The 15,988-nt window shown below is 39.3% G+C and overlaps 2 protein-coding genes across 11 annotated transcripts in view; one reads left to right on the top strand and one right to left on the bottom strand.

Annotated features, from left to right (window-relative positions):
- Positions 1-219: 219 nt before the first annotated feature.
- Positions 220-7,511, top strand: LOC119780763 (high affinity choline transporter 1-like). Its single transcript, XM_038280907.1, has 8 exons — positions 220-555; positions 636-749; positions 977-1,132; positions 3,421-3,569; positions 3,685-3,828; positions 6,326-6,479; positions 6,556-6,770; positions 6,848-7,511. Exons 1-8 carry the CDS (start codon positions 279-281, stop codon positions 7,376-7,378), a joined length of 1,740 nt encoding a protein of 579 aa, XP_038136835.1. The 5' UTR covers positions 220-278; the 3' UTR covers positions 7,379-7,511.
- A 2,240-nt stretch (positions 7,512-9,751) lies between these two features.
- Positions 9,752-15,988, bottom strand: part of LOC119780808 (protein unc-80 homolog) — a 98,581-nt gene continuing 92,344 nt past the window's right edge. For 7 of the 10 annotated variants that reach the window (XM_038280995.1, XM_038280996.1, XM_038280997.1 and 4 more), the window contains 4 exons: positions 13,476-13,581; positions 13,190-13,210; positions 12,728-12,918; positions 9,752-10,605 (listed from right to left, as the gene is read on the bottom strand). In XM_038280995.1, coding sequence (XP_038136923.1) covers positions 10,180-10,605; positions 12,728-12,918; positions 13,190-13,210; positions 13,476-13,581 — 744 coding nt within the window. In that variant the 3' untranslated portion in view covers positions 9,752-10,179. The remainder of the gene's footprint in view (positions 10,606-12,727; positions 12,919-13,189; positions 13,211-13,475; positions 13,582-15,988) is intronic. The other 3 variants (XM_038281000.1, XM_038281002.1, XM_038281004.1) reach the window with 1 other exon arrangement.

Below are 15,988 nucleotides of genomic sequence, written 5' to 3'. Positions count from 1 at the left end.
AAGTGAAGGACATAACTCCGGTTTGAGTCTTTACATTTGCTCAGAAATAAAAGTAAAAGGTTATTTATCGTATAGGTGGAGGTTTTGCTTTCTTTACAAAAAAAAAAACAAAAAAAACAAGGGAATCAGAAAGAAGGGAATATATTTGCAAAAGCTCCTCTGAGGTGCTCCCAGCGGAGACGCTTTCATGCTCTCCTCTCTTTTTGTAATTTTCCACTCCGGTTTAATCTGAGCTCATACAGGAAGAGAGAGAGAAAGAGAGGGAGAGGAAAGGCTGCATGATCTCCACTGTTGTGTTAAACTCCCCCTCAGAACCTCCCTCCTCTCAGCCAGAAGTCATCCAGCCGATCTTTGACCGTTTTTCCTCCAGCATGGCTCTGCACACTTCAGGTCTGATAGTAATGGTCGCCTTCTATCTGCTGGTGATGGCCATCGGCATCTGGGCATCTTTCAAGTCAAAGAGGATGGAGAAGAACTCCCTGAGTGGGCAGATGGAGGTGTCTTTTCTGGCCAACCGGAGGGTAACTCTCGCTGTGGGGGTCTTCACAATGACAGGTAATAAGAAATCCCTTAAGAACACTTAAGATCCTCTTAATTCTGAAGACTAATGAGGGGAGGTCTTGGTTTTCCTGCAGCCACATGGGTCGGAGGTGCTTTCATTATTGGGGTTGCAGAGACAGTTTACGACCCCACAAAAGGACTCGTCTGGGCTCTCATACCTCTACAAATGTCTCTTTCGTTCATCATCGGTAAGTTGCAACAGTCGTAAATAAACATATCTGACTATTTTCCACTCAAATAAACAAATAAATTGTCTTGCTTTCTTTGTATTTGTCCACGTAACTTTCCAGAGGTAGGAAACCCGTGAGAGAGTTGTTACAGGAAGATAAGAGCCAGAGATGAGGACCTCGGTAACCTTGGATACAGCAGTTAACCAATGTTTATACTTGATGTCTTTGTTTTCTTTTTTCTAAAGGTGGTTTGTTCTTTGCAAAGCCGATGCGCGACAAAAAATACATCACCATGATGGATCCGTTCCAGAAGAAATACGGGAAAACCCTGACGGGGCTTCTTGCTGTCGTTCCCTTCGTCAGCGAAGTGATGTGGGTTCCCGTCACGCTGATTTCTTTGGGTAATGTAGATTTGTGACAATAAAACAAATACGGCTGATGGGTTTTCGTTTGGCCTAAGCTATTTCTTTTTCAAGAGTCGAAACACCAAATTATTTCAATGACTGAGTGCACAAGTTTGAGAACATTTTATATGTGCTCAATCTCTAGTGGGTCTAGTTTAACAATGTCCAACAATAGTTGACTTATCAACAGTGGCACTTAATCCTTTCAAAGCCATAACTAGGGTTCCTTCAACACTGTTTGCAAATTCTACAAATCCTAGAGCTTGGTTGGGGTTCTGGCACAGACCCAATGCCCAATTTGAGGCAATCATGAGGTAAGTGCTTACCAAACCTCTGTCTCAATCTGCGCGTCCTTGGGCAAGACACTTTCCCCACCTCGCTATTTGTGAGTGGCCCAGTGTCTAAAATACTATTAACCACTTTAGGGTTCTGAGACGAGTTTGCAATTTTGTCCTTAAATGCTCTTTTGGTCAGAACCCATTGTAAGGGATCTTTACTTTTTGTATTGAAAAGCTCTTATTACTTCACAGCTATTACTGTTGCTTTCCCTGTTTGACGGCAGACTGAATTTAAGCACTTATTGTCACCTAAAGGGCTAAAATATTGAAGTGTTTTATTTACATATAATGAAACTAAAGCAAAAATTGAAGTGCCTTATTTTTGAAGTGTGTCTTTTTTTCTTTCTTTTTACATAAATTGCAGTTATTTTTACAAATGCAATGCATTTTTAAATGTTTTTTTTAAAGTAAAGTCCATCAACCATTTACACTGGAAAAAGGATCTAAAAATAAGTAGAAATGTCTTAAATTAAGTGTATTTACGCTTAATTTGAGTAGGTAAATTAGATAGTTTGCCAATGGAATGAGTATTTTTGCTCTTAAAATAAGAAAATTTGATAAAATGCACCTGAAATAAGACAATGCAATTGTGTTTTCTTATTGTAAGTGTAAATTGTCTTGTTCCATTGGCAAAATCTCTCTTTTACCTACTAAATCCAAGAACAAATACACTTATTTTAAGAAAAAACAACTTATCTAGATTTAGATTTTTTCTAGTGTACAATCTGGGATTATTGACCTGTTGGAACACTTCTGTATCTAGTATGGTTGGGTTATCGATTTCTTAAAGGGTAGCAGCAAAACAGACCCAAGGCAGAATTCTGCCTCGTAATCTCAAAGTAGGCTTACAAGAACGCTGTTTTGTAAGGTTTCGGTTTTAGGGCCTTAAAATTATCTTTTACTGTTGGCTTTCGGTTTAACATACTCTTGTTTTTCCAAGAGATCCCAATAGTTTGAGTCTTTGCCATGGATCTCAGTGAGCTCCGAACATTGACCTCCCTTATCTTTCGCCTTGTCTCATACCAGACCTAAAATCCTGAGGGTTTAATGTGAAAAACCTAAGTGTATATAACCACAATTTAAGGTTCCAATTAAGGTGCTTAAACTTTACTATTATAATTAGCTTTTTGTTCGCATCTTTGCTTTATTTTTTTGACTCCTCAAAGATTTCATGGAAGATACAGAGTTCTAGAATCTGAAAGCTTCAGCATGACTCCCAAACAAACTTAAAGGTTTTGGTTTGTTCAAATAGGAAACTGCCAACTTCAGTCAATCTTAATGCTAATTTGGAGCAAAAATGGCTTAAAAAATGTGTCAATATAAAACTAGTTCAGTGTGGACGGTGATACTGGCTGAAGACCTGGGTTCTTCTTAAACTGTCAGGTTGAGGAAAATTGGGCAAGATGTTCAAGTGAAGTTATTCAAACTTCCAGATATTGGGCCGATGGTAAGGTTCTACACGGCATTTGTGGTCGTGAAATCCTTGAGATAAATCTTCCATATGGACGATGATCCTTGGTCTGCTGACAGATTACAAAATGGCAGAGGAGAGAGATGTGGAGCCGTTAATTCATCTCTATATCATGTATTTGTTCTGCCCAGCCACTGAACCAGGTGAGTCCAATCTTTGGGCTGAACAAATACATGACATAGAGATGACTTGTTGACTCTAGATCTCCCACCTCACAATGGAGACCTGATCGTAATCCAAAAGTTTGTGGCCAGAGCTAAAAAAAAGTGAATCTATCCCAGTCAAACCTATTCTGTCAGAATGAATAGGACAAAATTCAACCATTTAATGTAATTATATACATCATAGACACCACCACCGTCAAAGGAATGAAATGTAAACCTCTTTCCAAATGGGAAAAAGAATGGTTGAAATACCTGATTAAAGGACAAAACAAAACTGAATGTCATCGATGTGTTTTTGCTCTTATCCACCAGGAGTTACTGTTTCAGTATTTTCCGATCTGCCATTGAGCCTTTGCATTTGGATCTCTGCGGCGGTGGCTATCCTCTACACAGTACTCGGAGGTCTTTATTCAGTTGCTTTTACTGATGTCATCCAGTTATCACTGGTCTTTTGTAGCTTGGTGAGTTCAGCACATTAACAAGACAGCAGAGGTAAACAAATTAGCATGCATCAGTATTGCCCTGATGGGTGTAAGCTTACATTTGTCTGACTTTGGCTTTTGCTACTTATTTTAGTGGCTTTGCACTCCCTTCGTTCTGGCCAGCGACGTTTACTCTGACCTCAGCCTGACCGCCTTTAACCACACATATCAGGCACCCTGGCTTGGAAGACTGGACCCGGACGACATGTGGAGATGGATCGATAACTTCCTCGCAATGGTAACACACTAAATGACCACCTGGCCATTGTCCATTTGGTTTTAAATTAGCCCGTTTTGATTGGCCATGTGTGTTGTTTCGAAACCGGATCTAAAATGGGTAAAAAGTAAGTCAATGCATCAATGCTTTCAACTGGGTATCCTTAGGGCCTTGTCGCAACTTGCCGATATAGACAGTGTATGCCCAACGTTCCAGAATCTCAGAAAACGCTGGCATACGCTGAACTTTCTATGAATTTTATTAATTTTGCTTATATATAGTGTGGGCGACAGTGGTGTTGGATGTAGGAGTTTGCCCTGAAATCAAAGGATTGACGGTTCAAGTCCCGACTCCGACTTTCATTGTCGTTGTGTCCTTAAGCAAGACACTTCACCTACATTGTCTACTGATGGTGGTCAGAGGGCCCGGTGGCGCCAGTGTACGGCAGCCCCGGTTCTGTCAGTGAGCCCCAGGGCAGCTGTGGCTACAATGTAGCTTGCCACCATCAGTGTGTGCGTGAATGGGTGAATGAATGTAGTGTAAAGTGCTTTGGTCAAGTTACCTGACTTGAAAAAAGGCGCTATATAAGTACATGCCATTTACCATTTACATAGTGTATTCATAACAAGTTCCAGAACTTATGTCCAACGACAGCTGGAGTCATAACGCATGGCTGCGTAGCGTCCATGGGCATTACGAAGCATCAGTTAAAGATGCTCCCCTCAGGCACATCGCTGCTCCTGAGGGTAGCGGCGATGCGCCCGGAGACGCCCGGTCTGCATAAAAAAATGTCTTTGATCTGGGTATTAACCTAGCTGATGTTTACCGCCCGCCCCAAAAAAAAAAAAAAAGAAAAAAGATAAAGACAGTTGCAGCAGATTCAGCATCATGTCTGCTAGGAAGTTTGTTGGTCGTGGCCGTGAACTCATGGAAGATCCATCACACTCACCTTCTCACTCACCCTATGATGGGGATGAAGTCTGGAGGAGAACAGAGTTTCCCCTTGTGAATGGCCTTTCATAGCCTGACGTAGTCTTACTCAATTCTAGTCAGAATATGAGTCTGATACTGCTCCATAGAGCTGTGATTATGGGGCGTGTTTTGAACGAACCAGGAAAAAAAATGCCTCTGCACTCAATTGGATAGACCTACAACCAATAACAGCAACGGAGTGCGTGACGTATGTTAAGCGAGGCATAGTTGTTGTCAACAAAAATCAAAGCGTGCAGTTGCACGCCTAGAATAAGAAGATGAGACTTGATCGCGTTTCTCTGTTCCTCTTTTAAAATTAATTTGCTGTCGATATCTTCTAGAACAGACCTAATAGCAGAATCTACTCACCTCAACTCTCCGGCAGCAGCCATTGTTGTTGTCACCCAAGCGCGCTTTGGTCAAATGGTTGATTATGTTACTGTTGATCATCTGTCCATCATCGTATAAAGCCCGCCCTGAAAATTTGATTGGATCGCCAGAGGGTGGGCGATCATACTCGCGCTACTATGGAGCAATGCCAGACCGAACTTCCCGACCTCAAACCTTGTGGGCGGGACTAAGTTCGGAATGGCACCCAGGCTAGGCCTTTCATACCACAATGATGCCAATACGCAATTATACAGTAGCTGTAAGTTAGAAACACGTTCAGCAGTCGTCTAGAACACGTCAGACAAATTGATATGCATTGGAGATAAGTTCTTGATAAGTTACGCATATGTTACTCATAGGTTTTGGATAAGCTGGACGCTACGACTTATGAGTAACTTACATTTAACATTTGCCAACAATCAGATAACTTACTTGTAACTTATGGCCCATATATGCTGGCATATGTATGTTGACGTGACAGCGTGTTTTAGCGTGTTCATAACTTATCCAACGTATGCCTGTGTTTTTGCCAGATTTTTCGTATGTTAAGCATGCACTGGGCTTTTAGATAGAAACCTTTAACCAATGTGTATGGATTGATTTAATGTCTCTTGAGATGTCATGTGGTGTGATTTGGCGCTATAGAAAAAAAATGTTTTAACAAAAAAAAAGGTTTTGAGAAGACCTATGCTGTTTTCTCAGATTTGTTTCATTTTCAATTTCTTTTTTCCAAATTGTTGTTTTTCTGATTGTGTTTATCAATTAGATTTTTTTTTTTTATTGCTTTTTAACAGATTATATTGTCTTCACTTCTGGGGGTTATCCTTCCTCTGAAGTGAAGATGAATTTCTATTGGTCTGCATGGACGTTAGAAACAGCATTTTTATTGGTCAAGAGCAAGCGTTTCTATTGGGCTTCGAAGGGATCTATAAAACACACAAAAAATCAATTTCTAAAACTCGATCTAAAAGAAAAAAATGGTCAAAAAAAAGAGAAAATATGAAAAAAAATTTCAAATAAAATCTGAGAAAACAGTGAAAATACTCACATTTCTATTTACAGAATTTGTGCTTTTTGTAACAAAATTGGAACAAAATTCACTCCATCAATAGTCATGTTAACATAAATGTTCTGAATTTCTATCCTCTATCTCCAGAGCGTTGGAAATTTGGCTTTCCAAGACTTCCACCAAAGAACCCTTTCGTCCACCTCTACCTTCACAGCCAGGATGATGTGCTTCATAGCGGCAGGAGTGGTGCTCATTTTGGGGATTCCACCTGTGCTGATTGGTGCCGTCGCAGCTTCAACAGGTAAACCAAAATCAGTGGTTAGAACTCCCTGCTTTGATTTCTGTAAGAACCCTGATAAAGGCTGGTCTCCTGTTAGACTGGAACATGACGTCGTATGGATCGCCGTCTCCATACGAGCGAGGAGAGTCAGCTATGGTGTTGCCCATCGTCCTTCTACATCTGACCCCTACGGCTGTGTTCGTGGTGGGAATGGGAGCCATTGCTGGTGCTGCCATGTCCTCCACGGACTCCTGTCTGCTGGCTGCAACCTCCATCTTTACCACCAACATCTACAAGATGATCAGAAATCAGGTAGAAAGAGAGGACGTACTAATGGGAGTACTAAAGCGTAACCCAGATAATCAATCACAGTTTGCTTTCATACTTAGGTTTCGGATAGGGAGCTGCAGTGGGTGATCCGCATCACCATCCTGGTTGTTGGAATTGGAGGAACGTCCCTCACCTATGTGGACAGCAGAGTTCTGGCCTTTTGGATCCTGAGTTCCGACTTGACCTACACCATAATGCTCCCCCAGCTCATCTGCGTCCTCTTCATCAAGGTTTCTAACAGTTATGGTGCAACGGCTGGCTACATTATAGCCTTTGTTATGAGGGTTCTATGCGGGGAACCTGTCTTCAGTTTGCCTGCAATTCTTCGCTTCCCAGATGGGACGTTTGAGGATGGCGTTTATATACAGCGCTGGCCTTTTAAGACCATCTGCATGCTGATGTCTCTGGTCACAATTGTTACGATTTCATATGTCACCGCCTTGTTGTTCAACAAGGGGATCCTTCCTGAGAGTATGGATGTGTTCAAAGTGAAGGCTTGGGGAGTCCTTTCACCACCAGAGGAAGCTCCAGAGTATGAAGATGACAATGAAAAGGTCTCTTCTGAACCAATGCTCGATTCCAAATGCTAAATAACTCTTTGTCTGTTTCTGCTGATGTCATGAATGAAACTGTGATGTAATGATTTTGATGCATTTTTTTTATATCCAAAGTATACTGTGTAAATAAAGCTGAAGTTTAAATGCAATGTGCTTTCATTCAAATATTTATGCCATTTTTTCACATTGAAAGTAGTTGAATGATTAAAATTCCTTTAGGGACAACTTTGTTATTTTTGTCAGCACTAATGTCTTTTATTTTTAAAGTGGACTGACAGGAAATGGGGTGAAATGAGAGGTGGAAGACATCTCAAAGGTCCTGATACCAAAAGGCTTGAACTCAGGTGTGTTGCATTGCAGAGTGAGGCCTCCAGGATCCGTCCCATTCTGACTCTTAAACAATCTTTACGCAGATGATTTGTTCCCGTTTACAGAAGCCTCTGGAAGAAACTTTTCAGATTAAAAGATCCTAATTTTTTATTTCAAGTGCAATACTTACATGGGTCAAGCAAAGCGTGCTAATTTTGTGAGGCGCTGCCATCATTGTTTCCTTAAACGTCTTAGATTCTGGTCCCATATTTCTGTAGACTATTTATTAAAATTTTCTATATGATCCTCTGCAGATAACTTTTCAGAATAAAAGAACTTCTAGAGACTTTACATTTTAAGTTAAATAGTCAGAGTTTTTACATGGATCAGGCATAGCATTGCGGAGCTCATTTTCTATAGGTTGCATTAAAAACAGCCCTAGATATTTGAGGCATGGACTCAAAAGATCCCTTAAAGTACACATTAGTGTCTGTAACCCAGATCAGAAGCAGAACCTTTACTGCCCACTATGGACCAGACTTCTTTGGTCCTCTAGCTCATTAATGTCCAACTCCAACCTTTGACTAAAACTAGTAAAATAAAACTAACACAGGCTCATAATATGTTTTACTCATTCAAAAACATTGAAACTACTTTGTAGCTAGAAGTTTAACCTTACAATGTATTCCACTGGTTAATGGAGATCCACAGCAAATGTGCCCTTTTAATCGGAAACAAAATGTTCAAACACGCCATAAATTATATTTTATTTATATATTTGGAGGAATTTTCAGGGTTTGATCAAATAGGACAGAAATATGCAACATTTAACAAGACACAACAGTTCAACAAGTTTTTGATGCCCTCGGTGACTGGTAGGTTTGGAATATACTGCCTCATGATGGCAAAAAGTGTCATAACAGCCAAAATTTGACATTATGGGTGTGAAATGAATCAAGTCTCAGTAAATAGAGGCTGAACTGTGTCTTAGGCAGCCATGATTACAGGTTACAAAACCGGCAAACAGAGAAAGCAGCAAATGAATCACATTCACAGTGCATAGGTGTGAAATATGGCACAAAACGACTCGAACCGCGTCCGGAAACGTTTCCCTTTTAAGGCATGAAATGAGCGAAGAGGTGTCTACTGCTGGATTTATCACAGTTAAGAGTCTTTGACATCACAAAGACACGAACATCAAGACAACTGATATATTTCAGAGACGCTACACTGATTGGTGACGAACGCGATATGAAGAGACACACAGCAGCGGCAGAAACAAGCAAAACACAGACAATCAACAAATCCTCAAGGTTTCATTCATCTTTTTGCATTTTCCATTACTTTATTCCTATTAGAACACAATCAATGGGTAATAAACTCTGAATAAATCAATCTAAAGGGGCAGTGAGTTGATTAAATATTGCTTTCCTCTGAAAAATGGGCCAACTGTGAAGGTTTCACATAATCTGTTGGCTTCGATGTCTTCAAATGTTGATTTTTATGACTGAATGTGCAAAACAGATAAATATGGAAACATTTTCACTCCTAATGTACAAAGTCTTAAACACTTAAGCTTATGTGAGTTCATGACAATTAATTAGAAAAGACTAAATCTTTATTCTCTTTTAAATGGCTTTAAGAGACACACTTCCACATTGCACTCTATAATAATAAGATACTAAAATGTTTAAAATATATTTATAGTTTTAATAGGAAACCTGGAGGGTGGGTTAGAGCATCCATCTATGGAGTGAGTTTCATTCCATTATTATTGAAAAGAATATGTTTTTTTAAATAGAAATGAAACTTTGAAAAACGTACTTTTTCAAACTTTATGTTTTCTACAGAATATTTTAACAAATCTTAATATTTTATTTCTCTTCACCTTCAAAGGGGCGGGAGTGAGGAGCTTAGATGCATTTCTATTGGTCGTTAGCGACAACATATTTATCGAAGAAGAGGGAATGTTTGTCTCGGGCTCGTAGTAAAGTGAATGTGATCTGTAAAATTTGAAAAGAATGCAATTTGTAAAACTTTATCTCAAAAAATAAATAAATATGAAATCATAAAATCTGTTTTAAGAAAATTGAATTTTTTTTTTGTTTAGAAGTTTTAAAGAGTTTCATTTGTGATTTGCATTTAATTTACTTCTATTATAAAAATGCGTTTTTTGCAACAATAATGGAACAAAATTTACTCCATACATTCTGTGATTAACTACACATTTTTCTGCGTGACATCAAAAAGTGTAATAAAAGAGGAAGGGATGTTTATGGATTTAGATATTACAGGTCTCTGTTTTAAAAGTGCTAATTTAGTAGCTTTAATATTAAATAATGATATAAATATGACTGAAAATATATTCTAAAAAATAAATCTCTGAGTTTGTGAAGGAAATAAATGTAATATTAAGATTTTTAATTAGTTAAATCTACGGTGGAGTTGACAGCTGATATACATTCATCCCCGACTTTAGTCTTTTTAAACTCTGATTGTCACGTCAGGAAATATTCCCATTCCTCTCACACGTGGGACTCGTCCAGGTCCAGGTCAACGGGGGAGAGAGGGAGAGGAAACCGACGAGGGGAGCGTCGGGGCGACTTGGGCGAAAGCAAAGGGGCAAGGAGCGGGTTCTCGGTGCCTTCGTCCTCGCTGAGCCGTTGCAGGGCATCGCCGCGGGGCAGCAGCGCCGTCGTGTCCTCGTCCCCGGGGCTCTCTCTGATGCTGGGCGGCAGAGGCGGCGGTGGAGGGGGGCCTGGGGAGGGGGCCGCACTCAGCACTGGGAGCGGAGGGGGGAGAGGGGAAGAGGTGCGAGATAGAGGGAGAGGGAAGCAGGTACGGGAGGGGGGCGTGGGGGTGGAGGGTCGGGAGAAGGAGGGGGGAGGGGAGAGGCTGCTGCGGAGCCCCCACTGTTCCCTCCTCTCCTTGCTGCTCATGGCTGAAGGGACCTGAAGGGGTGAATATAACAGCATCCTGTTATCAGCACAGAGCAAAACTGCTGATTACCTCCTACTAACTCACTGGGTCCACCTAGTGGGGACGTAGGGTAATTGCAAGGGGATCACGCAAAGAATTATTTGAATCTATGAACACATAAATATACATCTTATAGTAAATAAACACCTAAACAAATGACAAAATACACAAAAAGATATGTTTTTTGTGCTTTTTATTTATTTGACTAAATATAATAAAAGATAAATATAATACTAAATTTAACTTTAAAATTAAAATAAAGAAGTACAATTTAATTTGTGGTGAAATTGTTTAGATGATTGATTTAAATTAATTGAAATTCTTTATAACTTTCAAAAAAAAGATGTAAAATAAAAGTGACATATTGCAAGTCCTGTTTTAAAACTAATCAAAACAACAATTATAATAAATCAAATATTTAAATGAAGAAAAAATAAATAAAAATTTAGGAAAACACTGTTTTTTATTTTTATTAAATTATTTCTAGAAAATTCTCTTACTTATAAAATAAAGATATTTATACAAATAAAATCAAGCTTAAGACATAAAACATATCCATATTAGAAATAATGTTGACAGAATTAAAGATAAAAAAAATCTGATTATAATTAATCAAAAAAGCAAAATGAAAAAAGGCAAACTTTAGAAAATGAAACGAAAACAAGAAAAAAAAATCCTCGCTAACATTAAATATATATAAAAATCACTATGACAAGAATTTCTTTCAAACACCAAAGGTCAAAGTTACAATGTTTTCATTAAAATGACAAAAAAAAAGAATAGAATAGTCTAGAATAGTGCAGAATAAACATATCAACTTTACTGTAAAAAAAATATACAGGAATAAATCAATAAATTTAAACATTTTCAAACATAGATGAACTTCTAGAGCTGAGTAGCATTCAGATTTAGTCAGTTACCTTAAGCTGAACATTTATTTTTATGAATTGTTTTATTGCACCCTCCTTTCTACTTTAGTTGTTTAAATTCTTATGAATTCATTTTTTTTAAATCAATTTCTTGAGTACTTTGCGCCGCCCTACTGAGTGAAGAAAACTGACATTTGAACCTAAAATCCACCAGATACAGTCATAGTTTAAGTTCAGCTAAAATCCGTATTTTGTTTTTATATTCACGCTTTGTTGCCTTAGCCTTACCGCTAAGCCCTTAGCTTGGTCAATAAACATGCGATAAAGGCATCATCATAACAGAAAGGCAGCATACCCATAGTAAAAGTAACAGTAACATCATATCCATGATAGTAATGACAATCTGACAGGTTAGGTAAAGAAGTGAACACAGAAAGCGAGGATGTCTGTTTTTAAAGCAGTTTAGCTTTAAATTTTGTTTACCTCGGACTAAAACGTTTTGTTTATTTCATCACGCATAAATAAACTAGCCTACTTGACTTTTGGTATGCTTTTCCACTACGTTTGTTTATTTACCTTCAACTACAACCTTTTGTTTATCATATGATGCATAAATAAAGTAGCCAAGTAGACTTCCTGTATCTTATTCTCTTAAATTTGTGCCGACTCCACAGTTATAGAGCATTCGTATTGACTATGAGTATGCTGATCTGACAGAACACCGGCATACAGAGCAGAAGGAAGAGGCGGGTGAGCTCAGGTACGCCCCCTAGTGGCTGGGAGGAGTTAAACTCATACCCTTCCATGTTACATCAAGCATAATATCTAGAAATATGTACTATATGTATGTCAAAAAGTATTAGACAACATTTAATCTTCCTTTTTCAATCATTAGAATATTTTTTAATTAGCATTTAATCTGCCTGTATCAAAATGCTCATTATTTTAATAACGTTTATTCCATTTACAGGATTATAACAGATCGATGTTATCAAACCTTGATTTTATTGCCTTGTTGTTAATGTGTCAAACAGTGGAAGCTTTCAAGAAAACTTTAATTAGCGATCAAATGTGAGAAATAAAATGTATTGTTTACTATTAGAGGTTATTTTTTATGTTTAATTCTTTCCCTGACCATAAACCCCTTTCTAATGGTTAACTTTGGATCTTATTGGTCAAAATTGGCCTTTTTTAATCTTTTTTTATTTTTATTGAAGCATCCTACCTGTGTGTTTGCAGGCCCATGCAGATCAGCTTTGATGGTAGCCGTGGTAACAGAGGGCACTTCCAGTGTGGGGGACTTTGATGGCGCTGGGCTTGACTTCCTGCTTTCACCTGGAGGTTCTGTAGTACTGGGAGACGCCTGCTGGCCTTGAGTCTCCGTAAAGGTCACAGACCTCTTCTGGTCTCCATGTGCTGTAAACACACACACACACACACACAGGGTTAAAATCGATTTTAAAAAATCTGAATCAGCAGCAAGCTTCTCGCTAACACATCAGCATCACCAAATTTTGTGGAGGTTCAGTGGAAGGACAGGGGGGTGGGAAGTAGGGTACTGGGTGGGGAAGCAAGACAGACATGCAGAGCGTCCTATTGGGTGAGGTTGCAGATAAAGAAAAAAAAAGGAGGCGGGGGAGAAGGGGGCAGGCTATTGCAGGGTGGAGGGTTAACGATTGTGTCTCACCTTCACAGTCCAATAAAGTTTCTTTATATCGAAACATAAAAGCATGAGACAGAACAAAGTGACAAGAGTCAGTCTGGTGGCAAGTGGTAGAACATACAGCTCTGGGACAAAGACAGAGGTTCAGACAGGGGGAGTGGGGGGGGGGGGGGGTAGGGTTGGGTGCTGGGGCTTTATAAAGGATGTTCAAATGGGAGGTTTGAGAAGAGAGTTTGGGTGACTCGGACCGATCCGCCCTGTCTTTGTCGTGTCATCTATGCACAGAGAAACACAGAGAGCGCGGCGTTACCCAGAGGTTTGTTTTTAGGCTGGATGCTCCTTCGAGTCGTGGAGAGGCGAGCTCCAGAACGACCTCGCGGCTCAGTCTTTGGAATGGACAGCAGTGGGCGCCGCAGCTGTAAAACACCAATGACAAATGTGTTTATTGTCACTGTACTCAATCCTTTTAGATCATTGCCCGGAGGACACCATAACTTCTAGAAACATGAATCTGTTTAAATCTGTTTGTGAAATATTTTTCTATGCTGGTTGGTTGTCCAACACGAAAAGATAGAAAACTTCAAATTGATCAACTCCAGCATCCGTCACAGATGTTGCCTTGCTGTAATCACCATAATCCTTCCTGCCGCACTGCTAGTAGGGTTTCCGTGACATCGCTTTGCATTACAGCGCTTTTATAACGCACCTCTTGATAGGAATTACATGTTCATCAATCACTCCAGTTGCTAGAATTGACCTTAGACATTAGACGTTTAAGCTAACTTTTTTAGTTTATCCTTTCCAGGCAGATGTTGCAAATTTGCAACAGCTAAATACCACTTAGCTAATTACTTCACATCCATATTTTAAGAGCTTTTGTTCCTCAGAAGTACGACAGAAGGACTTAGTTGTGCATTTGCAACAAACAGTTTCTCTCAGATAGCACTGCTGACTCCCTTTCAACATGGCTGAGTCATTGGTGTCACTGAAACAGATTTTCTAAGCATCAATTTCATGTAAGTATCACTACCAATTTCCATTATTTTGAAATCAATACTACATAAGATGAATCATGAATGTGTACAGATATGACACATGCCAATTAGTAGATTTGATCTCCTCTGGGTTTTTCACCAGAGGCATCTCGATTTCAATGTTGTGGATTCGCAACGTGTACCCAAACAGGTACCAATGGATGCTACATGCTTTATCAACAAGTTTGCCTATATTTTGAGTTTAACAGTAACGGCCTTCTCAAGAGGTTTTGAGATGTCGGTGGAGAAAAAGTTTAAGAAAAAGTTTTCTCCAATTTTGTGTGAAATTTTTTTTTTCCCGCATTTTGTTTTGTTAATTTTTTGTTTGTGATATTCAAATAAAGTTAACGTTCATATCAGATTCAGTCTTCAGTGTTAATTTACCACTCTGGGCCACTTTTGCAAATCTGCAATTTCCCAGAATTCATTGCATGTGAAGGTCTCACTCAAGAAAAAGTCTGAATTGTATATTACTACCCCATATAATAATTTTCTCCAAATATCAGATTTTTCCTGCAACTACAACTTAATTTGAGCCTGAGAGGGTTAATTTAAAAATCCTGATTTGAGCAGAAATCATAGAGCTCTACGTCACATCATTGTTCCCTGATTGCAGAAAGGATTCGTTAGTGGTGGCGCAGCGTGGTTAAAGTAGGTGCTTCCTTGCTTTTGTTCATGACCTCATTTCACATAAGGGGAGGGGCTGTTACTCAAACAGCAGAGGTTATGATCATTATCCATCATGATTACTCAGATAATGGTTAATAAAAGTAAAATAAGTGAAATGAGCTTGCTTTCAATACTTATTCCCCCTAATGAATTAAACTGTCTTTCAATGCGTGGTAGCATTTTATTTGAGATGGTAAGCTCGTATGGCGATGGAGTTTTTCCCCAAAAGTTATTTTTTAAAGTTGAATGAAAGTTGCCATTAGTTGTCTAAAGAAAAAATTTACATTAGTAGGGCCCAATACTTACAATTTTACCTGATATTTACATCCGATCTTGATCTTCCTATTATGTCCAGTAACCATCATTATGGCCCAATCCCAAACTGCTAACGACTGACACTTAAACATCAAGTCTCACTCGCAATAAAGTCACACTAGCAGCTGTGGAAGGAGCCTTCATTAAAGGTGGGGGGGTATAAGCGAGAATGGGATGGCCTCTTCCCTTCAACAGAAAAAGAAAGGAGTCGTTGCTAAGGCAACACAGTAAGGACCCATGTAGCTGTGTGGCGCATGGTGACATAAAATATAACATTTGCCCCTTTCTTAAAACAAATGTATACGGTCAAATAAAATTGTTTCAAAGTGGAACATACCTTTTGGAATTAATTTCGTTTTTTTCTTATACCTAACTTTAGATTTTTCGTCAGTGTGATGAAGATCAGCTACGGCTGAATTCCACTCGCCCTACCTACTACATGGTTTGGGACAGTACTTAATGTGGCGCACCCTCCGCGGAAACGCGCAAACTGAGGGATAGCGCTTAGGGGCCGGTTTGGGATGAAATCTGTTTCACTATTCTTTGAGCCTGCAATACAAATTAGTATGCTAAAGCTAGCTTCTATGACTACCCTTATATAACCAAAATTGAGTGCTAGTGTTAGGATTCCAGTTTGTGGGGTTTGTTTTGTTTCTTTGGCAGTTCCACTGTGCACCCACTAGATGGTGCTATTGTCCTCTGCTGGTCTGGAGGGGTTCCTGTTCTTCTCACCTCACACCTGCAGCCTATTGGGTCATCACTTCCTGAGGAGTATTTAAGGAGCAGACTGTCTTCTCTTCCTCGC

The sequence above is a fragment of the Cyprinodon tularosa genome, unplaced genomic scaffold (assembly GCF_016077235.1).
Source record: "Cyprinodon tularosa strain WSP-4 unplaced genomic scaffold, ASM1607723v1 ctg166, whole genome shotgun sequence".
NCBI lineage: Eukaryota > Metazoa > Chordata > Actinopteri > Cyprinodontiformes > Cyprinodontidae > Cyprinodon > Cyprinodon tularosa.
Note: the sequence above shows the minus strand (reverse complement) of the source record. Positions and strands in the feature narration are given on the sequence as shown.

Bases quoted from the DNA above. Each gene is read 5' to 3' on its own strand.
- LOC119780763 (XM_038280907.1), top strand. From the start codon at position 279: ATGATCTCCACTGTTGTGTTAAACTCCCCCTCAGAACCTCCCTCCTCT. The intron at 556-635 runs GTAATAAGAAAT...GTTTTCCTGCAG, and splicing joins GGGGGTCTTCACAATGACAG to CCACATGGGTCGGAGGTGCT. The intron at 3,829-6,325 runs GTAACACACTAA...CTCTATCTCCAG, and splicing joins TCGATAACTTCCTCGCAATG to AGCGTTGGAAATTTGGCTTT.